General features: G+C 40.6%; 1 protein-coding gene and 1 non-coding gene across 3 annotated transcripts; both read right to left on the bottom strand.

Annotated features, from left to right (window-relative positions):
- Positions 1-4,002: 4,002 nt before the first annotated feature.
- Reck (Reversion-inducing-cysteine-rich protein with kazal motifs) lies at positions 4,003-22,381 on the bottom strand. 2 transcript variants are annotated; one of them, XM_065483341.1, is made up of 15 exons: positions 22,003-22,378; positions 21,881-21,936; positions 13,857-13,940; positions 12,364-12,400; positions 9,752-9,915; positions 9,448-9,643; positions 8,292-8,431; positions 7,982-8,240; positions 7,286-7,566; positions 6,671-6,944; positions 6,428-6,613; positions 6,190-6,370; positions 5,870-6,024; positions 5,688-5,815; positions 4,003-5,034 (listed from the first exon to the last, which is right to left on the bottom strand). In XM_065483341.1, the coding sequence occupies exons 1-15, from the start codon at positions 22,064-22,066 to the stop codon at positions 4,396-4,398; spliced, it is 2,844 nt and encodes a 947-aa protein (XP_065339413.1). In that variant the 5' UTR covers positions 22,067-22,378; the 3' UTR covers positions 4,003-4,395. The 2 variants fall into 2 exon arrangements, with proteins under 2 accessions (XP_065339413.1, XP_065339412.1); XM_065483340.1 differs by having other exon boundaries at positions 7,982-8,431; positions 22,003-22,381.
- LOC135941581 (U6 spliceosomal RNA) lies at positions 10,144-10,250 on the bottom strand. The gene has a single exon (XR_010574997.1). It is a non-coding gene; the product is annotated as a U6 spliceosomal RNA (small nuclear RNA).
- Positions 22,382-22,801: the final 420 nt, after the last annotated feature.

Here is a 22,801-nt window from a genome sequence, read left to right as displayed (position 1 = left end):
GCTTGTTCCACCGCATGCTTGACAATAAAAATTATTTGCGCGCCAGAATTGTACGTTTCAAGTCGCGCGAGCAACCTTTCTTTCATCTCGCGCGGTGAACTCTCCGCTCCAGTGTGTACCTGCAAATCAAAAAGCCTTTTGATTTACATTTATGGGTTGTGCACGCATCTTGAGGAAATGGAACCTCCGCCGCGCCGAAAGCTTTTCTCTAAAAGCAGCTCTTTCAGCTTATCGTTTCGCGCCCCAGTAAATCTTACTAAATCCTGTTTTTTATTGCAATGGTGAACTAAAGTCACTCTAAACTGCGTAAGTGTCACAGAAACTTAACTATCCTGGCCATTAAACTCAAGGTGCAATTCAAATCACTTTGTTTCGACAACAGGTCAATGTGTATTGTGAACGATTAGAAAGTTGAAGACGCAAGGAAAGTTTTTAAAGTACTAAAATTACTGATCGAGATTGCTATTGACACATGTAAGGCAATAATTGCGAAATTACGATATCAGTTTCCATCAATATTTTGAGGGATGAAAATGTTACCGGTGCCGTGATAAAGACACTACGTACACAACAGTTTTGCAGGTTTTTTTAGAGGGATAATTCATCATTATACTAGTGACAACTAAGTCTCTTGTGTTGAATCAGATTTTATAAAGAGAAAATATTAAAATTGATTTGCGGATCATCGTAGGCAGGCAAGCATGTAGTAATTATTATTAGTGAGTGCGTGGCATACTTGCAGTTCAATCCAATTTTTCAATGAGGCGAAAAAGGGCGAGCGACGAAAATTATACGAGCGAATATGGCGAGCTGGGCGTGAAAAGGGTTAAAACTGAGTGTGACCCGGCTGTGTGTGAAAGATGAAAAATTCATTTTCAAAGAGCATCAAGAGCCTCCCAGAGCGCGACGACCGCCCTGCGCGCGCCACTCGCGACGCCCAGCCTCGCTTTTTGTCACCCGCAGCAGATGATGCCAATCTCCTTTTTCTCTGCCATACATATAATCTCGCATTCCGAATTATGAGAAACAAGGCCCGTGTGTATTTGCGACTGAGAAAAACAATGAGCATGCTTCCAAGAACAATTAGCGATTATTTCAATCGGCCTTAAATGGAACCTTGCTCCTTTTCATATTATTTATTAATGCATTTTGTTCGTTCTGTAGTCTCCCATCCGTGGGCTACCAAGTTCATGAACAGATCTAATACCAGGAACTGCTTCTGTTTTCACCACCTTTCTTTTAAGATGAATCGCTTTCTGAACCTTGCTTGCGTTTGCTGTGTCAATTATTAATTTATCTCTTGTTAAACCTAGTAGAAATAAACTTACTTCACAAAGAGTTATGTTTAATTGAATTAAAAAGAGGATATCAATCTATGATAAATGTACTATTTTACTGTTGGAAGGATATCTGCTATTCCTAGATATTTGGGTAAAAATCCAGAAAGGCCACGTCTGCAAGCAAATATTTGCAACGAGAAATTATCAACTCAAGTGGCTTACACATGATACAACGAGACAAGCAAATACCGTCGGGTGACTACATAAATACTTGAAACAAATTAATCACATAGTTACGCCGGGTTGTAATAATGAAACTTTAGTGGCGGAACAGCGCTTCAGTCGGCTTTCCCAATCGGAATCGAATTTCCTCACTCTGCCGAGCGCGACGAGCGCGTAATTAATGTTTTTCTGCATGATTTGCTTTTATTAATTTCACGTCGCTTGTGCACTCGTGCTAAATCAATCGGCACGCTGCACTTTTGAAATATGCTCTCGTAAATAATTGTCAATGCTCCGTGCGTTTATTTATTTTTATTTATTAATTTATAACAGAGTGTGTCGCCGCGCACACGTATGCGAAGACGAGTCCGAGGGGCGAGGCCGCAGACTCTCGTAAATCACGTCGCCCATTCATAAATTGCGAGCTCGTAAAATCCGCCCGCCGCGCCAAATTAACAACATCTCCGCAAATACCCGAGAATGAGACATCGAGGCGTTGCGCCCATAAACACTCAGCCAGATCGCGCCTCTGCACAATAATCGCCCCGCCAAACTGCTGCGAAAGGTTCATCTTTCCTCTGTATGTATGTGTGTCGCCTAGTTGGCTTTGGGATTTGTCTCTTTGTGGACTGTGATCAAAGATTGTCTAGAGTGGGACACGCCTAGAGGATCAGAAAGTCGCTGGAGAATTCAATTTGAATAATTCTTAATGGACTTATAAAATGTTATTCCGTGACTGATAATTTAGCGACTGTTTTACGAATCTGAACAAAGAGTCACTTCCAGTATTAATTTACTGATAAAAATGGTACATTTTCAGGCGATATAAATGTTGTAATGGATACAACCACAATTTAACACCGTCATTTATAAAGAGAAGCCATGACTCTAAAATAATTATATGCATTTTATTATCATTTAACGTGAACTGATTTCTCGCTTATTGAAATAACGAAACAAACAACACAGTTCCTTTTACTACCTACAGATCATGATGGCGTGTCGGATGTGCTATGATAGGTTTTTCCGCGTGCGCAGCTCGAATCCGGCCTCATATCGAGTGTTTTCCTGTCGTGACGCGACTTTCGGTCAGTCTGGAATGACGCAACATCTTTGAGATCGGTCCAGGAGCATCTGCGCGGCGCGAGCGAGAGGATAAAATACGCGAGTTGCGGCCTTGGGTGAGTTCCGCAACCGGGCGTGGTCGAGAGCTGTGCCGTACGTGCCATCCTTCTCTTTTCCATCTCGCTATTTTTTACTTGCGTCAAGCGTCGCTGCCGACGCAACGGGACCGTCATTACTTTTCCACCCCGCTAAAAAAAGAAAAAAAGGTCGTGAAAAATGCGTGGGCGGTGGACGAAAACGTCTCGTCTCCAGCTGCTTCTCGCTTTTACTTTTCGCTCCATGCAGCCGATTTCGCCAGCAATCGCGCGCGCACACGCTACTCGTGTTGCCTTCGTCTGATAACATCATCTGTCTGTTCTCCGCCCGTCCAGACCAAATTATCGCGCAATTTTTTTACTTGACGAAGAGACGCCCAAAGCGACAGCTCGCGGACCACTTTCGCAAAATGAACGTGTTTTATTTTCTAGCGGCTCTGCAAATATGTACAAGCCTTTTGCAAAAGGGCAGATCGATGCTGCTGCGTTAACTAGTGCAACTAAAACCAGTATTCGAGAAATTAACTGAGGTATGCAACCGGTGCAGCTTTGGAATCAGGCCGGTTGCATATTCCAAAAGCAGTGGAGCTCGCTATCAAATGAAATTATAAGGTCAAAAAGTATATATAATATACATTGGAGTGAAAATACTGTGCTTTCAATGCCTAAAATATGATGGTTGAGCGATCGCTATAAGCCATAACAGGGAAGGCTCTCTTTACCCGAAATTTTTACAATGCTGCGACTGAAATTTTCTGATTGTAAGGATGTCAGGTCAGGACGGGTGGAGCTGGAATTCCCGTCAACGGAATATTTTGCACATCCTTTTTCAAACTTTGAAAGATATAAACGACTCCAGTTCTATTTTATACGTTTTTCGCCTTTTTTAACTATTATTATTAAATTATTTAATGAATGTTGATGTGTTTTTGGATCCAAAATATGATCTTTTAGACGGGTTTAATGATTGATCTGTATTAAAGTTATACAAGTTAATATCTATATTTTCTATATTCAGCATCTTTGAAACAATCCTAATCGCTGACAGCGCTCAGGACATCCACTTAAGATTTAATATTAAGCATATTAAGCTACTTTTCGCAAGGACAGTAAATAGGAGTTGCAAATTTAAAGTGATCAGTGAATTTGTTATGTGTCATTTACGGCTCAGTGCGGCGAGAGATTACATTGTAATTAATCGTTTTTGCAATATGTTAGCTAGTACTATGCCCTTTCTTGCCGTATTTTCTATTTGATCCTTTAATTTATTTTATGTATTGACAATAGCAAAAATAAACAAAACTTTATTCCGGAGAACGCACGAAATCATACAAATAAACTAATGCAAACGGTTTTTAATAATTTCCATTCATTTATTACATAATACGTAATATTCCATAATACGTAGCAATGATGATATTTTCCTCCGATAATACCTGAGCTGTTTTTGATTCTTTGGACAGTTAAATACGAAAATACACTTGCAGAGGAAGTGGTCAATACACACATTGCTTATCATTTTTGTTATCGAAACTCATCAGTCTTGCCTTAAGAGAAAAAGCCACAGAACTTGGAGAACCAATCAGAGGCGATCGTGTCTTCGTTTCCATTCCTAATGTATCACTTTGGCTCTTTTAACTGACTAAAATTTTTGCGCGCAGTGAGGCACTAAATTATTCATAGTAACAATCACTTTGCATGTTGGTAACAATTGCACGAGTCTGAAACTGCTATCACAGAACGAAGAGTGCAGCCAGAAGGGCGGCCAGCGGCCACGCGGGTGCGAATAAGGCCGAGGCGGCCGTGGCCGCAGGTTCGTGGACGACGGCGGCCGCTGTCAGCACAGAAAGGCTGAGCTGGCTGAGCAGGCGTGGATTGGCCGTCTGCACGAGGGCGGCCAGTTTTTGGGCCTCGGCCACGCAGGCGGCCAGCTGGAGAGCGGATGGTGTGGCCGAGATCGGCCGCACCTGCACGAATAAGTCTGCTTCGATGGTGAGGTGGCCGAGCAGTCTGCACTCGGCGGTTTGCACGAGTCGCTCCAGCGCGTCCAGCACGGTGGCCACCGAGAAGGCCGTCTTGCGGATGGTCAAAGCGGCTCGGTCGGCCTGTTTCTGGCTCACCAGCAGCCTGAGGGCGCCGCCGCACGCGGGACAGCAAGAGCCGGGGGGCGTTGCCGCAGCACATCCAGCGGCCGCCAGCGGTCGACACCGAACTGTCGCGCCGCATTGTGGGGCAGCCGTCGGCAGGGCGAGGCCGACGGCCTGACATGGCCCCTCGTAGTCCACAGCCACGCGGGCGGCCAGTGCAGCACACTCAGATAGGTGGTTTTGACCGTCAGTGCCGCACACGACTCCTGTCCACTTGCAGTTGACCTAAATCAAATATACATATTAACACTTATTAAAATTTATCTGGTCAATTTTAATAAATTATACCGTATATTTTTTAATATAAATAAAATAACATATATCAAGCTTTTAATTAATTTAAGGGGGGCTTGATAATTGAAATTACTGATGTAAAAGTAGGGCTGTGAAATTTGAAATCATCCTGGAAATTTTTTCTGAGCTTCCAATCATGGAAATTATAAATGAGCATGCAAATTGCAGTAGTTAAAACCATATTAATTTTGAAATTTTCATCTAATGTAAAACTATCCCAACTGGCTAAAAATCTTACAAAATTGCTCATTTTGCTATGATTCAGGAGAGGTGTTTCGACCAAATTTTAAATTTTTGTAAGAACTGTTAGTAAAAATGTGTTTTTGATTGATTTTCCACACTAAAATATTGGGTGTCCCAAAGGAACAAGATAGCTTCACAATTATCAATAAATTTAATAACTTTCGTTCATTAAGACCAATAGCCCAGTAAAGAGAATGCCACAAATTAACGTGTATTAATTAACTCTAAATAAATCAATTACCCTCTTTGGGATATTCAAAGAGATACAAAAAAGGTGTCCAATTTATCACTTATTCATTTGTAAGTGATTATTATCATATTTTCTGGAAAGAAATTCTTACCAAGCACGGTCCTTTATACGCAAGCCTTTTATTGTATTGCACAAGGAAGCAGAGGTTGGGGTGCTCTTGGTTGTCTGTATCGCACACTTTTTCATGCGGTACTCCTTTGCATGAGGATCTTGCGTCCACTATGATCTCAAAATTAAAACTTGTTCTGGCAGAAAGAGTTAAAAAAAACTCACCACATTCAAACTGAGGACAGACATTGTGTACTAGGGAGAGGCACACCTGGCGCGAAGGCACGCAGCGGAGGCCAGCGCCGCAAGGGTTCGGATCACACGGGTCCTGGCTGGAGCAAGGACCTATTTTGAAGTCCGCGTCCTTCAGACCGGCGCACCTGAGAAATAATTTTTGTAAGTTGTGGTGAAATTGATATTTGAAAAGATGAAATAGGCAGAACTAATGAAATCAATATCTCAAAAAGGTTGGTCATAATATCTTTTTTAATTTTCGAATTAGCATTTGAAACAATTTAAAAGAATGTATGTGTTTTTTTAATTACTTAGCAAGGCAGGCAGAAGGGTAGGTGTTGCCGTTTTTTCCGCACACGGGCATGTGATGCGGCGGGCAGTTGCAGGGCAGGCTGGAAAAGGCTCTGGTGCCGCAGTGCTTCTTACTGCACGTGATTTCTCCCGCGTTGCAGCTGCACTGGTTGCAATCGATGTAAAATGTGTCGGTGTGGTCTAAACAAGGCCATTAGTCAGATCATTCTGAATATTAAAATGCAAAGAAAGACTTACTGATCTTGTGCGACCCGTACATGCAGCTGTCGTACAGGTAGCAAAACGAGTGGCTGCAGTTTTCAGCGCCACCTTTGGCCGAGCACTGGCAAATCTTGAAGCAATTTTTACCGGCCTTCACCACAGGCAGCCGCATGTAGGTGCCCTGAGGCACCACGTACTTGGACACGTCTCCCAGGCGACACCCTATAAACCAACCCGTCAGTTCTTTTGCGCAATGTACCAATTATTTAAAACTCGCACCATCAACGCAGGAATATTTGGGACACGCTTTTCCAGCGGGGCAGTTGCGGTTGACGATGCACACCTGCGACTCGTTGCAAGGGTCACCGCGGCAGGGTGAAGTCACCTGTAGGTCCAGCGTCGCATCGACCCACTCAGGGTTCGGCTGCATGAAGTCCTGCAGGGAAATGCAGGATGCACCCTGAGGGGAGAGCCGACTGCACAATGACTCCGGTGTCGACCCCTGCGGCAGGCGAGTGTCGTCTACGCACTCGTTCAGCAAGTCCAGACAGTCCTGAAACAATTTAACAATTATTATTTTGTATAAAAGGATGGCTATTTGTCGTCGCAAAGGAGAAATTTTGCAATTTGCTACATATAGGACACAAAAGCAGAGTCAAGCAGAAGTGAATGAGCCACACTAGCACCGTTGTCATTCATCTCCTTACACAATTTTTTCATTTCCTCTAACTACGGAATATTTCACCGATTTGTTCTAACATCTTAAATAAAAAACATTCTTCATCGGTCAAGGCTACATTCCACAATCTCCCCACGCGAACGAGTAAAATTAAATTTAATGTGGAACTTTTGATGAACTGGAGAATGAAACAAAAAGTGTCGTATTATTTTTACCTCGTAGCAAATGTTGGAAGTGTGTGAGGCTGGGTGGCAAGGCCTGGTGTGCAGGACACAGGCGACCGCCTTCCACGTTTCAGGGCTGCATTGCGAGATGTTGCGCATGGGCAGCAAGAAGCTGGAAATGTTGATGAAACCCTGCTGCTGCCTGAGAGCTACGTCAAGCTGGGCTGCCTCGTCAAACTGGCGGCTGCAGCTGCGAAACAACTGGGTTGGCCTGTGGTTCAGGTTTGTGCAGAAGCTGAGGCCATCGCAGCCGAGCTCACAGGGCTCTTCCACTGAAACAAATATTTTAATGAGAAATGATTATTTGTGACTTCGCTAATAATAAATAACTAAATAGGGCAGCAAATTTCAGATGGTTGACTATTTTTTTTGTCAAGTAGAGTACACTCATTAATAAAAATTTGATCTTACTTTTTACATCTTTCAGGGGTTGAAATTATATGGAAATTTTCCTTTGGCAAATTTTCCGCTATTTGCGCTTTCAAAATTTCAAATTTTAGACACTCTTTACAACTGTAATAGCTTCTAGGTTAAATTAAAAATCTTGAAACTCTTAATATGGATTGAAAAAATTACTGAGTTGATTTTTTTTTTAAATCGAGTATTTAATTGATAAATTATACTGAGGGTATGAGTTTGGCTTTATACTATAACTCAGCGGCTGAACGTTAGAGTAAAAATGTTTACCTTCTGTGATGCAACGGACGAGCCTCTCCTCGCTGGGTTGCGAGAGGCAATTGCTGTAGAAGGACAAAATTAGACGGTTCCAATCGTTGGAGAAGGCCAATCTGCAGAGGTTATAACAGGACGCACTGTTTGCCTGGTTGCAGCAGACGAGTTTTGCGCTGTCAATCCCTGTGAGATCTATCCGCGACTTCTCCCTGGACGCGCCGTTTGAAATCCTGCCTGGCTCCGGTTTGCCAGCCTGCATTAAGCACGGCCACATCTGGGGGGAAGTGTAAAAGGTTTGCGGGTGGAAACTGCACTGGAAACTTACCATATCAGACACCATTGGGACACCACAACCACCGTCCTGCAGCGTTTGCACTAACTCGCGGTCCATAGTCATGGTTCGCAACGTTCGCAAACAAGCATTCCTGCAGTTACTGTCATCGCTCCTCTCGCAGCAGTGAAGATCTGGTGTCCAATTTGTTAGAATTAAAAGGTATCAATGAAAGATAGGATTTTTAAGGGGGATGGTCAGTGGAAATATTTTAATTTCTAAACCAATACGTATAAAATTAAAAATAGTTGCAATTTTCATTAAAAATTCTGCCCGTTGGCTCATGTATTGTATGCAAAAAGGGTATTAGTCATACATAGGACTGTGAATTTTAGACGTTCAACTTTTTTCTGGGTTTCCACACGTCATGGGACGATCAAATGAGCACGAATCATGAAATTTTAACACTAAAAATCGTCTAAAACTGCAATAATCAGTGTTCAAGCGAATAGAATCGTCTTAAAGCATTTCCCTCTGTTATATATATATATATATATATATATATATATATATATATATATATATATATATAAATGTTTTGTATATTTATCTGTTCTGTTCTGAATTTGGGGAGGTGTGGAGCATAGTTGCTCTGCTGATCCGCAATAAAATCACTTTAAATCTAAAGCAGTTCAAAAGCTGACACTATAATGTCAAGGCAAAAGTGCGCGATTAAGTTTCTTGAAAAGAAAGTTGTTTTTAAAAAGAACTAAATAAAAAAAGTTAAGAAGTTCTAATTCCGATTAAAAATGGCGTTCAATTCACATAAAAAGAAAAAAATACTCATGTTTTTTTAAAGTTGCAATTTGGAAGAAATATAAAACAATTCATTTTAATATAAATATTAAAATACATTTTTTGTTTGTGTATTCGGTGCAATAATCTCTTAAAAAATTACAATATTTCAAATCCCAAAAAACGTAAGATTTTTTTAATTGCCATATTTATTAATAAGATTAATAAAAAGTGCTGATGTGTCATATAACTTGCAAAATCTGCTAGTAAAAAATCTAAAACCGTCTATTTCGCTCCAAATACAGTCTACTATTCAACGATAAAAAAACGATTTAAAATTCACAGCCCTATTATGTATTTCTAATATAAATTAACTTGATCTTTCGGATCTTTCAACTTGTATATAACGGCTTACATTTGTCCGTGTTGTGGGCTGGCGTGAGCTTGATGTGATTCTTGACGCACTGAAGGACGCGAGGACTGCGTTCGGCGCAAGCCTCGCGAACGGCTCCGCGCATTCCACTGTCTGGCGTGCGCTCTGAGCGAAAAACGGCTGCACAAGCATTGCGGCACTCATTTGAATTTGCAGGTGTGCAGCAATCGTCGCCGTCCTGGTTTCAAAATTAATGATTAATTCATTTCTTTCCCATTTAGAACAAAATAATACAATTTAAATACATTGTAACTCCCCAAAATGTTGCAAATAATGGCATACATACCTCTTGGCGTGTAAGGCAGCCAAAGAAGTCGATCTCATCGCTCTGGCGGCAGTCAGATTTGAGGTCGTCTCGTGAGCTTGCTTTCGCACAAGAAGTCTGGCACCGGCTGGAAAAAGCTCGCGAACAGCAAATACGTCCAGACCAATTAGCGCCTCGAGTTATATCTGAAATTGGCACAAATTCGGGGATAAAACATCAGAAAAAATAATTACTTCTTGCGATGAAAGAAAAATAATTTAATGTCATGATTAATTTCAAAATTCAGAAAATTCATAATAGTATGCATAGCATGTTACTTTCTTTTCATATCAAAATAATTACATACAGAGAATCAAGGTGAATATTACAAAATATTTAACCATTAACGATCATTGAAGTATTTATATACACAAAAAAATGTGGAACGCTTCACGATTTTGCGTGTCATCCTTGCGCAGGGGCCATGCTAATCTTCTCTGTATCGTTCCAATTTTAGTATATGTAGCTCCGAAGAGACTACATTGACCCGTATGAACGACAAGCAACCAAACTCGTACGATTGAAAACTAGTCAATTCTATGCCAGATTTTAGTTTTAATCCGCTTTATCATATGGCTCATAAAATCCACTTAATTTTAACTTTAACTAATAATTCATAGTTTTATATATATAGTAAAATAAAATATTCTTTAATTTTCACTGTCGGCATATTTTATTTCGTCGAAAACAATTCGCCCATTCGACCTGCCGGCAATGACTGCTGCAGCAGCGCCTCTACCGGGCATCACGGTAAACGTATCTGCTGGTGAGGTGCTGCTCGTTGCGGCAGGTCGGCTCAACTAAAGACATTTACCGCGATATGCAACCGGCCGATCAGAGATGCAGCGCGGGCAAGAGCTGCGCAACTTGTCTTTACGTTTTTCCGGTCGATCGGTCACGCTGGCTGTGGTTTCCCGTAGGGTGCGTGCGTTTACATTTATATACGTATTTTCGTGCTTGGAGAGTGATGCACGTGAAATGGAAAGAAACGGGATGAGATCAAAGAAAGAAAGAAAGTTGGGCGCGTGCCACCGGTGCTGCTTTTTGCGCCGCTTAAATTTAGAAACTCTTCTCATTCATCAAAGGCAGGGCTGTTGCCGCTCAAGACAAACTGAAATATTGTCTTTCGCCTTCAATTTGGAACGGGCGTTGAAAATGGGGAAATTAGGAGAGGGCATAACATTATAGCACTACTTCAATAATTTGAATGCTGATGAACTGAGCCGGATAAGAGAGGAAAATACTTCATCCCATTGTCTCGCGTTTGAATTTTCCTTTCTCCTCGCTGGTATGCCGCAGAGGGTTGGAAAGAAACTGCCGAGAAGCGTTTGATGTGGCCGACGGGCTCAAGAAACCCTTTCTTTCTGCTTCTGTTGGCTGAGATCAAAGGCAGCGTGCCGCCGCGTAAACAAATAAATAAATGAAGCGTCCAACTGAGCAAGAAAAGAGCGCCGATTAATCAATGCGATAAAGCAAAGAGAAATTTGGCAGATCGCTAAAACGTAGATAGCCAGGTGCGAACTTGCGCGCCTCTCGCGCCCTTTCATCTCTTATATATTATCGTGTCTTTAAAGCGCTACTTCTCGCTTTCTTTCATCTTAATTGCGCTTCAAAGCAACCGAGAAGCAGTCAAATACGGATAACGCAATCAAGCGGTTGCTGCACTTAATTAACATGCTTGGCGAAAATAAATATAAAAATCAAAAATCAAAATCAGAGTTTTCGCTTTCACAATTCCTTGAAAATATTGTATTTTCTCTTCTTGAGCGAATATTTTCTACATAATGCAGATTGTGCATGATTTTTTAAGAGAAGACTTAAAGTGAAAAATAAGATTTAGAATTAACTTGTGAAGAACAGCCTAAAGGATGCTTCATTCCTTTTATTTCCTTTATTAAAAAATTCGATTTAAAAACCTTTGTTCTCATTACGCCGGGCTTCACAAATCAAATAGCTACTGGTAAAAATGAAGAGCCTGAGATTTTCCTTGTCATAGGGTCATAGGATATCCGCATTGATGAGGTTAAGTAAATTTGAAAAATCGGATTTATTCAGATTAATTTGAGTTTTAAGCATAATTTATTCCAGTAGAAGGGAATATTCTACTAAATTAGAAAATGATGTTGGTAAACCAACCAAAGACGTCAAGTTTTTCGTTTTATTCTCGCTGATTGCGATGCCACAAAAACCCAAGGAATCTGTTGACGAACGGTGTCAAAAATATTGTAACCCCTTCCCCATATAAGAGTGTACAGTTTGAATCTTAAATTTTGATGTGCCGGTACGTTGTCGTGATAGCAGTATGAAATTCCAGACTACATTTGACATCAAAATCTCCCAAATAGCAACGAGTGTGATCGCGGCCAGCCACATTATAATATATAAGGCCGCGAAAAAATAGCTGTTGACCGGGCAAGAAGGATAATTAGAGGGCATTGCGTTGTTGGCGTATGCAGATTTTCGCGCGCAGCGGGAATTCTCAATTTCCCTTCGAACACGAAAAGGTAAATAGACATTTCGCTGACTAATAAAACACACACGGCGAAAGGAACGTGTTTCGGGGCCCCTGCTGCGAGACTTTGTTGCTTTCTTACCTTGGATTGTTTCGTTCATGCACGCCCAGAACAGCTTCTGAGAACAAAATTCGGACGATCTCAAATTAGAAAAAATGAGCAGAGAGATGAAAGGCGGATTGTTAGTGGTGCGGGGGCGGTGAGAAAAGCGGGAAGTAGTTGAACTCTCCAAAGCGTCATTTGGGGAGAAACCATACACAATAAAAAGAAAAGAATAGAGGCAGAGAACAAACGCGCGCTCTCAAACACCAGTTGCATGCTATTCTTCTTGCTTTTGTCCAGGCAGGGGTTTGTCTGCTTTAGGACAATAAGCAGTGGGATTTGAAATGAAAAATTATGTTGTTGTGTTATTTGTGGAGCTTATGAGCAAGTGCTCAAATAATCAGTAAACTGCCTTTGCCAAGTGAAGAGTGACTTGCACATTGAAGTGCGAACCATGACCATACCATAACAATTTTTTTCAAAGAAACTGAGGAAGAAAAAAGCACTTTCATCGTGGGAAGTAATTCAGTTTTAGCCGAACAAAATAATGAAAACAATAAAATTTACAGCAAATGCGATACTAAATTTGGGAAAAATGGGAAAAACCTTTCGGAAAAACAAAGCGATGTTTGTTTCATGAATTAGGTATTTGGGGAATAGAAGGGTTGAAATGATGAAGACCGATGAATTCAGGTATTTTTCACGACCTTCAACGAGGAATGTCCGACTCTTTTTCTTTTTTCTATGAACGAATCCTCAAGTGCTACTTCAGTGACTTAAATAAAGGGATTGCGTCATCGCGTTTTGCCAGAAGAGAAAAAAATAACAATTGATATAAACTTGTTAATTTAACACTCATTTTTCTTGAATGTACAGTGAATTAATGAGCTTAAATATAATGTGCTAAATTTACATTTCTCAATTTAACAGCATCTGAGACAGTTAAAAAATTTAAGAGTACTTCTTCCTGCAGCCAAAAAATGAAAAGGGGAAAATCATGGCTGGAATAAATTGAACTATGCTTTGATGCAAAAAAATATCGCCTCTTTTCAATCTCATACGAGTTCTGTTAAGGGAGGGTGCGAATAATTAAAATAATATTGAATGATGAAGGAGCCAATTTCCTGTTCTTTTTGCTCTCATTTGCAACCGCATAATGCGTGTGAGAAAAGCGCTCTCGCGCCGTCAAATTCGCCACCAGAGAAAGAAAAGGAAGCATTATTGCTTACGCAGAGCAGTACAATCGTGTGCATTATAATACATTTTCAGTCCCTCATGTGCTCTCACTCTCGAGAGAATAAACGTGCGAGGGGCGTTTTCCTTTCTTTTCTCTTTTTGCGACCGATTGGCTCATTATCTTCGTCGTCGCCAGCAGCTCAGACCGTGCAGAAAAGACAAAAGCAGATACGGCAGCTGCTGCCGCAGCTCCAGGTTTTTTACGCGATAAAAATGAGTTCGGTTTCTGCAGGTAACTAAGCGAATCAAGCGACAACAGAGAGAAATTACGTTTTAGCCACTGATGGAAAACTCACCTTTTCTTCAGAACAGTACTTGCGAATCTCCTTCACCCTTGTCGACAACTCTTTGGGGTCTACAGCCACAGCGACCAGTGACATCTGCAAAATAACATACACATGTTTTAAAACTAAATATCTTGTGACCATAATTATTTGTTCCAATTGTAGCAGAAATTAAAAATAGCCACCCATCCTCAGTGGTTGACTCCGCGCAGAGTGGAGTGTTAATTTTAATTTACTGCGTGCGTATTTCTTTGTTTTTCTGTTTTCATACTATACAAGCAAGCTTCAGAACTCAAATATTTAAAAAGGTTTGATAATAAAAAAAATACTCGACTATTTTTTTCTGTTCTTCTGGCTCACTTTTAGACACCAAACTATATGTATAGTACGAATGTTGCAATTTTAAGACTTTCTAGTCACACTGAAAACTCGTTTTAATGTCTCGATAACGTCTTATTACACACCATTAAAACTCAATAATGAACCAGTCAACGCTAAAAAAATCATTTTTCATTGCCTCTTCTATAATTAGCCTCACCAACCCAATACGCTTCCTTCATTAGCAAAACCCTCAGATTAATAAAAATAAAAGTTAGCATTGTTTAGAAAGGACATTCTTTCAAGTCGTAAACATTTATTCCAGTTTTTGCTTTTCAAATTTGTGTTCAGCTCATTTCACATAATTGTTCATTATACACATCAACAATAAAACGAAAAAATTTGTTTGCAGAAGTCGTAAAAGCCTTTTAAAAGCTGATGCACAATTCTTGACATTTGGTTGATGAATAAAATTCAAATTCTCGGTTGTTAAGTTCAAGAACTTTCCGTATTTGTAAATGGGGGTCCTGAAGGAGGAGAAAGTTGAGTTTAAGTTTGCATCAGCTGATGATTGGAAACAGTCGTCGAATTCTGATCCAGTGTTTAAAAATTACATGAATTGCCAACGACACAAGCCACTTAAAATTTAGAGCAAAAATCTTTGGAAAGTTCATATTTGAATCCAGGGTCAGAAATGATCAGCCTGGAGCGTGGGAATTGCAGGTGTTAAGCTGATTTCCTGGCGCGCGAATAGTTGAGTGGTGGCCAAGTCGCGATCTGCCGATGGATTTATCGGCTGCCGAGAAATTCTCGCACTTTTTTATTATTATCCGTGCAGAGTCGCGAGGACGTGACTCGAAAGTGGCATTTCAGCCGCGCGCGGCTAAATTTGTGCACTTTTTTGCGGCTGTGTCTCGATTCTTAAACAGTGATGGAGCGCTCGTTCTTTCACTCGCGTCGGGGCTTCGTTGGTTATAATATAGGACTAAGGAAAGAAATTTGATTTCTGTTAGAGATAGCTCTAGCTAGGTGACGGGCGATAAGTCGGCTGCACGTAGGCTCGCAATAAGCGGATTAAGGGAGGGCTTTCAATCAGGGGCTATTTGCCTTCGGTGCCACGTACCACGCCTCACCAGACAAAAGACGCGCTGGATTAATTTCCACATAATGGAATTAGAGGAGCAGCTTTGGAACTTTTCGTCTGGCGCAGATTCATCACGATCCTTGATTGAGCAGCCAAGAGCGTTGGCCAAAGTTGAGTTCCGTGTGCGAATCGACGCGATTTGGCCGAATTCCAGCAGTTTTCGGGCGTGGAGATTTTATATGCATCGCTGAGAGAGGTTTCTGCGCACCTGCTCGCAGCCGTGCATACAAATCGCCAGCGAAAATATTGCCTCCATGTGCCCAGAATCGGATATTTGACTCGCTTGCTGCTTATCCGCACGAGAGCCACTTTGGCGACACGTCAAATTCAATTCTAAAAACTTTTCCTTTCTTTGTGTCAAAGCACATGAAAAGGATGTAGACGAAGATGTTTTCCTAAAAATTATACAAGCTTATAAACATTTGATATTATCACCAAGGATGTGGTTTATGGTTCTATTGTTTTAGGAAACACGCCCATCGATTTGGAATAATTTAAAATTATAGGTTTAATTGTCTCACTTATTTTTGTGACAGTAAGGAATGCTCGTTTAAAAAATGAAATTCAAGAAATAAACTATTTTCATGATTCCTTCAGTCTGGTAAATAAAGATTGGGCTTTCTTAACAACCCTACATTTTACATTCAATTTCTATAATCTTGATTTAAAAAGTGCAAAAAGACTTTGATATCATATTTTATACAAAGTAATAAAAAACACGGTAATTGCTTAGTTAAAAACTTTGTTTTAGCAAATATAACATTTCCTGGCTTCTCATGCGACCCAGCTAAAATATTCAGCCATTAATCAAAAGGGTCACTGCAGTTGCACAATGTAAAACTATATAGGGGACAAACAAAGACGCTGCAGCAGCCAGGGCCTGGTCGTTTCCAATACGGGAATAATCGGCGTTTCTCGCGCGACACGCATGGCGAGTGAATAATAAATAAATAAATAAATAATGAAATGCGAGTGTAAGGAGAGTGGAGGAAGGAGCTGCAGGGCGGAAGTGGCTCCTCGTCGTCGTGTCTCGCGCGCACTCGATCGAAAATAAACCCTTGCCACTCATTATTTATTATGCGACTCTCGACTGCTGCCGCCTGTGCGACGACTATTTTTTCTAATGCCACAGTACTGAGCATCACAGCCCCTCCGGATTTCGTACTGCGCATTTTAAGAAAGATTTTTTAAGGTGAGATGGGTGAGATAAGGTTAAAAAAGGAAGATCTTATCTATTTTGTGGCATTGTAGGACAATTTTGACCATATTAATAGAAATTATCTCAATGGGGATTATTTACACATTATGTTAAAATCTTGTTATGTAATATTCTATTTGCTTTTCAATATTCTGATGATTTATTTCTGAACATCTTGATCTAGTTAAAAGAAAAATAAAAAAATCGTTAGAAAGACAAAATCAGGTTCAAACAGAATGCTTTTGACACTTATACGGACTCAATCCTGTTTGAAGCATTTTAAAACTTTCATTAATTAAAATTAAATGAACTCGAATGCAAAAATCATCAATATTGTGAAAGTTCAGGGAAAAGACCTTGCCTCAAATTAAATTGGGAAAATATGGATGTTAAAAATCTTAATAAAGTTTTCATCAAAATCTTAAGCAGTTCAAAAGCTGGTTCCATTTGATAATTTTGCAGCCTCAATACTGATTTTTTTCCTGCGAGCAGGCCGGGCAAAGGTTAGCTACACAGTTCAAGGACCTTGACGATTGCAGAAAAAAATACGCAAAGAGTAATGGTCATATTGTGTGCTGGTGTACGCGTCGGGTGGAAAAATTGAATGCAAGTAAAAAGCAGTCTGTCTGTGAGGGAGAAATGAATCAGTCGCTTTGTTCGTTCGCATTGAAAACTGATAACAAAAAAGAGAGTTCCGCAGATAAATTTAATTCCCCGAATTCGCTGAGGCGCGTACGCGCGGGCGTGTGTGTGATCATATTCAACCGAAATACCGTGGATTCAATTTGAATATCACATAATGGGAGTATGGTTTTGTGCATAAACGTTGTCAGATGTAGCAGACGCCCACTGCAGCTTCTGTTGCGTCTCAAATGTTTTGGCTGGAGCCCGGCGAGCGTGGAAAATGAGTCAGTGAGTTAGAGCAGCAGAAATGAAAAAACGCCGTGCTGGAGAAAGAGAGACGCTCGCACAAAAAACGACATCTTCTCACTCGCCTAAAAAATAATAGCGGGTGGCAGAGAGGAACATGTGCGCATCACACCTCCCCTAAACTGCAAAACAAAACACCCTTGCTGCCCTTTAGAGAGGGCTGAAATATCAAAACCCTTTTATGTTTTACGGGTGGAACGAAATCGGTCCATTTCTGCCTTTTTCTTAAGATGATAAAGCGTGGGGAAAAATACCATCTGCTGGTAAATCATTTTTATTGAAAAGAAAAAATGTAGAGAAACTTTCTTTTCTGACTGATATTATTGTCAGTTTCGACCGATTTTCACGCCAGAAGTTTAAGCTCTCACTGTCCATTATGTGAATTTAAGAAGCCACAACATTTGATCAATGGGAGCGAGCAATGGGTTTTGTTTCCTGTCAGGGTCGGCGGTCGGCACGGCGGGGAAGGAGGGGTCAGGTCTGAGATGAATGGCAGAGAGCGGTCCATCCATCAAATCGCACTCCTTTTGCTATCTTGACTTGGGATCGCGTGACAAAACGACCAGAGGCCCTCCATTACTCATCTAGAGCCTTATTATTTATTAACTCTCGACCACCCTGCCATGAAAAGGGACGTTGGACTGAAGAACGGCCTAACAATTGATATTTTTTTTACTGATCCGTAGAATTAAGCTGTGACATCAGATAAGCAACATCCGTCCATATTTTTAAATTTTTTATTCTTACAGCTAAACGAGATGCAGTTTTTTTTGAAAGGAAGTGCTTTGACTGCATAACGATATTATTTAGAAGGTTCTCGGATTTTTACAGCTTACTCCAGTCACATATCAGCAGTGGCATCATCTTAAAGTTTAAAGGGCAGTGTTGCGATCTATAATGTTCAGAGCCTTCTCAATTTTAATTTACGAGGAGTAAAGAATAAAGTAGCTTGAAAATGTCGCCCTATGCATACTTTGAGGGGTAATTTTCTCGACTAATTAACCCCGGGCGCGAGAAAAATGCCAAAGCTGCAGAGCTGGGGGCCGCAGACGCCTCTCTAATGACAGTGCTGGAGCAGACGAGCATTTATCATTGACTGAATAAGCAGAAGCAGCCTGCTCACTCGAGAGTGAATCCGCGAGAGGGAAGAATGCGTTTGCTTTGATTTCAGCTGACACGCGGGGAAAAAGTGGAAAAACCGCGTGACGAGACCGAAAAGAGACAAAGGCGAAATCGTGGTCGTGACCAGTTTGGTGACCTCGCGCCCAGGTCAGCCTGAGCTTCTGTGTTTTTGCCCTGGTGCGCGCTGAGCATATTATGTATTTTGCTCCTTTCTCGCTACTGCACGAATTCGAGCACCGCGCTGGGAAAGCTAGAGAGAAAATGATCAGAGAAGCGCAGAAATAGACGCGAGAAAGAAAAATTGAGACCACCCTGTTTGTTACCACTGGACCGACGAGGAAATCTGAATTCTTGACTCGCGGCCAGATTCGAATCCTCAAACTCAACCGAACACTCACCGCAATAAATTTTGACGTGCAAAAAAGTGACAGCCTAAGAGCCAAAGAATTAGACTGTAATTAAATTTCTACAGAGATGAATTGTGGCTTGTGTGATGCTCCGGGCTTCTTTTTGTTTAAACTCGACCGAATAACGAGTCCTATTACTTGACTTTTGCTCTATTAGCTCGTTTTCAGACTGGTTGAATGAATTATTAATTTAGTATGTACGTTTATTTCCTGCAATATTTCCATTTTTGAATACTATGAAAAAATGGAAGTCATATTTTACACGTGAATGCTTTTTTAAAAAGGAAAATCCTTAAATTAATTTGAAGTATGAACAAGATATTGTTGAAGAAAACAAGTAGGAGCAGCAAGGGCATAAAAGTTTTGTTATTTTTACCCGCGGCCGCGCACAACTTCTTCCAGTAAAAGTATCATATGTCAGCGGAATTCCTCTCGGTCGCCACTATAGGTTGGAGGGCCAGCTGGACAAATATGTTTTTAACTTTTATTTACACACACATAATGTGTAAAATGCACGCATTATTTAATTGTTTTAAAACAATCAGATGGATAACCAGCAATTAAAATCTGGAAAGTTGTACTGTGTATAGATATCTTAAATGGCATTGTACTGTTTCAAGATATCCCTAAAAATGACATCTTGCAAGTAAGTATGTGTTAAAGAAAAAAAGAAAAATAACATGAGTGATTTTTATCTGATGGGTTAGAATATTATGAAATGATTCAATAAGCAGAGGTGGCAGTAAAATTCTTTTCCGCTTTCGTCATTTCCACGCGTTTGCTTGTAACGATTGTTTCAAAAGGACGCGCACCGGCTTCACGTTCCTTTTGATGCTTCAGGCATTTATAAATGCTATCAAACGTGTAGGTGAAATGAGTTGGCACCTATTTTCTATTTTTCTCTCGTTTTCGTGCGCGAAACTCGCCGAATCACGCTCTCGCGAATTTTTCCCAAATTAGTTGCGACCAACGAAAAAAGGGAGAGTGTTAAGGTTTGTGTCGGTGTTTCTGGACGCGTAATCAGATTGCGCCGAATAGAACATGAGCCTGAAACTGGTTTAATAAAATTAAACGCTGCCTAATTAACATATGCTGCTCACAAAAAAAGCCAAAGATCAGGTAAAAATAAAATAAAAGTAACACGGTCAGCCTCGTTTGGCCATTGACATTCGAATCATGACTGTTATCAACCCCAGTGAGTAGTATTTATTCCAAAAACACCGCTCCAAGACCGGCATTATTATATATATCTCTTTCTTTATTCATGTACATCATATATATTCCTTTCCACGTTTTTCTTAATATTGTCTAATTTTTTGTTTTGATTCCCGATCTCAGCGTGACATTTTAGCAGGAGGAAAACAATCATGCTATAAATCAGCGAGTGCGATGAAGGCGAGCAGATAGGGGTCATGAAAAATATTCCACGACAAGCGGTAGTTGTGCTTGTCGTGACCCCTGCTGGCAGAAGAGTTCCAGATCGGGGGAGGCCCACGAAAAGGACGACGGAGCAACCCTTCCGTGCACCACGGGTGTACTCACAGTTGAGAAAAATTCCATGTTTGTTTCTCAACAAATATTTTGAATATGTATTCACTTGATATGAAATCAGTTTCGTCTCTACCGCGTGTTGCACGCCCTTCTGATCTTCGTGTTTTGCTGCTGCATCTCGCATGAATGTTCATAAAATACGCATATCCGTGATGTATGATTTCCACGTGTTTTTTGTGTGTGTTAGGCGCGCCACAAGATGACCTGATGGCTTATCTTGTACTCTTTGAAATAAAAAAGGAGCATCAGATGCGCTGCTGGAGAGCAATTTTTTCAGCAGAGTCGCTTTGAAGTTGCTGATGCTGCAAACGAAATTAAGAAGAAAAAGCAGCAGAGATGAGATAATTAATTAAAGAGGGACTCTGAGCGCGGAGTCGTGATTCATTAAAATTATCAGCGGCTTGTATATTTGCTTTGGCGTGCGAAAATTGTTCAAAGTAAACGCAAAGGTGAGAGGAGAGGAGGAAAATCGAAAATTGTCGCCTGCTCTTTTCCTTTCAGTCCATAACTCAAGCGCGTGATAAAAATCTGGAGCCGCTGGACACTTTTATTATTTCGAGCAGCCACGACCGAGCAAAGTTTATCTCTCTCTCTTCTCACTCTCCAAACCAAACTGTTCTCTCGGCTGCTTGCCGAGAAATTTATTAACTGAAACGAAAGACGCGAATGATGCTCGGCATTTCACTACGCAGTGAAGTCGCTTTTCTGCCCAGCTCTCCGGCCTTATATAACAAACAACAGCTGTTTCGAGGCGAAAAAGTCGTAAACTAATGCCGCGCGCCACGAAGTACGAAAACAGTGGACGAAAACTAGAATAATTCTCTCGAGAGATGTTGGGAAATACTCGTGGGCTCGTTAAATTCTATCACCTCTAAGATACAAATTCTCTACAAGTCCATGGACAATTTATTAGGGTACATAAATAGACTAAACGAATAAATATAATCCTGCCAGCTTTCCTCCGTTTTCCTTAATTGTGCATACAAATTGTGCTTGCTTTAAACATGATTTTTTAAAAAGCTGGAACGGAATTTGAAGTAATTTAATTCATCAAGTAATTCACGCAAAAACACTAACGTATTTTATTTCAAATATGGATGATTTTATTTTGCAATGATCGGTTTCTCTTGAAAAAACAAAAGCAATAATTAAAGAAAAATGTTAAAAATAAATTAAGTGCAAGTATTTTACTTCCTTTTTCATTCACAATTAACAAAAAATGTGACTTTAGAAGTCATTTTAAACTGAAAAATCCATTCAAGTTGGCAAAAGGGCGACTGAAAGCTTAGCTTTGTGCTCAAGAGTGCTTCCCAATAATCTTCTTATATTTTTGGAGATAAAACTATGAATAAAAAAATTATGTTACCTCTTCGCAGGCCAAGCGACACGAGTTAGTCCCCTTTGTACAACAATCCAGTGTTTCTGGAAATATAACGTTCAGAATATAGCTCCCAGGAAAATTTTGTCCTCCTGGAAAAATATACGGACCCTGTGCCGCCGAGAGCTGGAGCACGCTGACGAGCAGAAATACTAGCAAAATCCAACGAGACATCCTTCCAGCTATTTAACTAGAGCACATAATTTCCAACCCCCTTCAACAACACACACACCACCACGATGCGACACGCAGAATATACAGAGCCGATTGCTGGTTACCTCGCGGTCTCGAGGGCAGCCGCGCTGAGACTAACTGAGAAGCACTCGGCGTGCAGCCCGGCAAGCTCAACAGGCATGCTGGCTGCTCGCCCTCCGAGTCACGTGGTCCCTCCTCAACTATAGAGCCAGCCGGATTAATAAATGAGCTCAAATTAATGCGCCAGCGAGGCGACACTCCGCGAGCAGATGACCTCACTAACTTGTTTGCACCCTGGACTTGGATAAAGTGTGTGGCAATAAAAATTCATATTAAGGAATGCTATAATGTTGAGTCAATATTAAATGAAGATATGTATGTGTATATATATATATATATGAATCAAAATTTCAAATATGTGTATATATTTGGTATATATAATATACCAAATGCCTCTGGAAAATATCGTAACATGCTGGGCCGGATTTTCATGGATCTAGGGTCACCCCCTCAATAATTTTACTTCCCATTCAGCCACAAAAAAGTTATGCTTAATATATAATTTCGTCATCTTTGTTTCTTATGTCTCTTCTGACATTTTTCTATGTGTTGTAATTTTCCCTAGCTTATTCTACTTTACAATTTTGGTCAGCCCAAGACTACTGCGGAAAGCACCATATATGGATATATCCAGCCCAGATGGACAGCACTTTT

The sequence above is a fragment of the Cloeon dipterum genome, chromosome 3 (assembly GCF_949628265.1).
Source record: "Cloeon dipterum chromosome 3, ieCloDipt1.1, whole genome shotgun sequence".
Taxonomy (NCBI): Eukaryota; Metazoa; Arthropoda; class Insecta; order Ephemeroptera; family Baetidae; genus Cloeon; species Cloeon dipterum.
This window is presented reverse-complemented; position numbering and strand designations above follow the sequence as displayed.

What these genes read in the sequence shown, in the direction of transcription:
- Reck (XM_065483340.1), bottom strand. Translation starts at nt 22,066, where the DNA reads ATGTCTCGTTGGATTTTGCTAGTATTTCTGCTCGTCAGCGTGCTCCAG. An exon ending in CATGAACGAAACAATCCAAG is followed by an intron (nt 9,916 to 12,363) that starts GTAAGAAAGCAA and finishes TGCCAATTTCAG; the next exon opens with ATATAACTCGAGGCGCTAAT. An exon ending in CGTCCGTTGCATCACAGAAG is followed by an intron (nt 7,567 to 7,981) that starts GTAAACATTTTT and finishes TATTTGTTTCAG; the next exon opens with TGGAAGAGCCCTGTGAGCTC.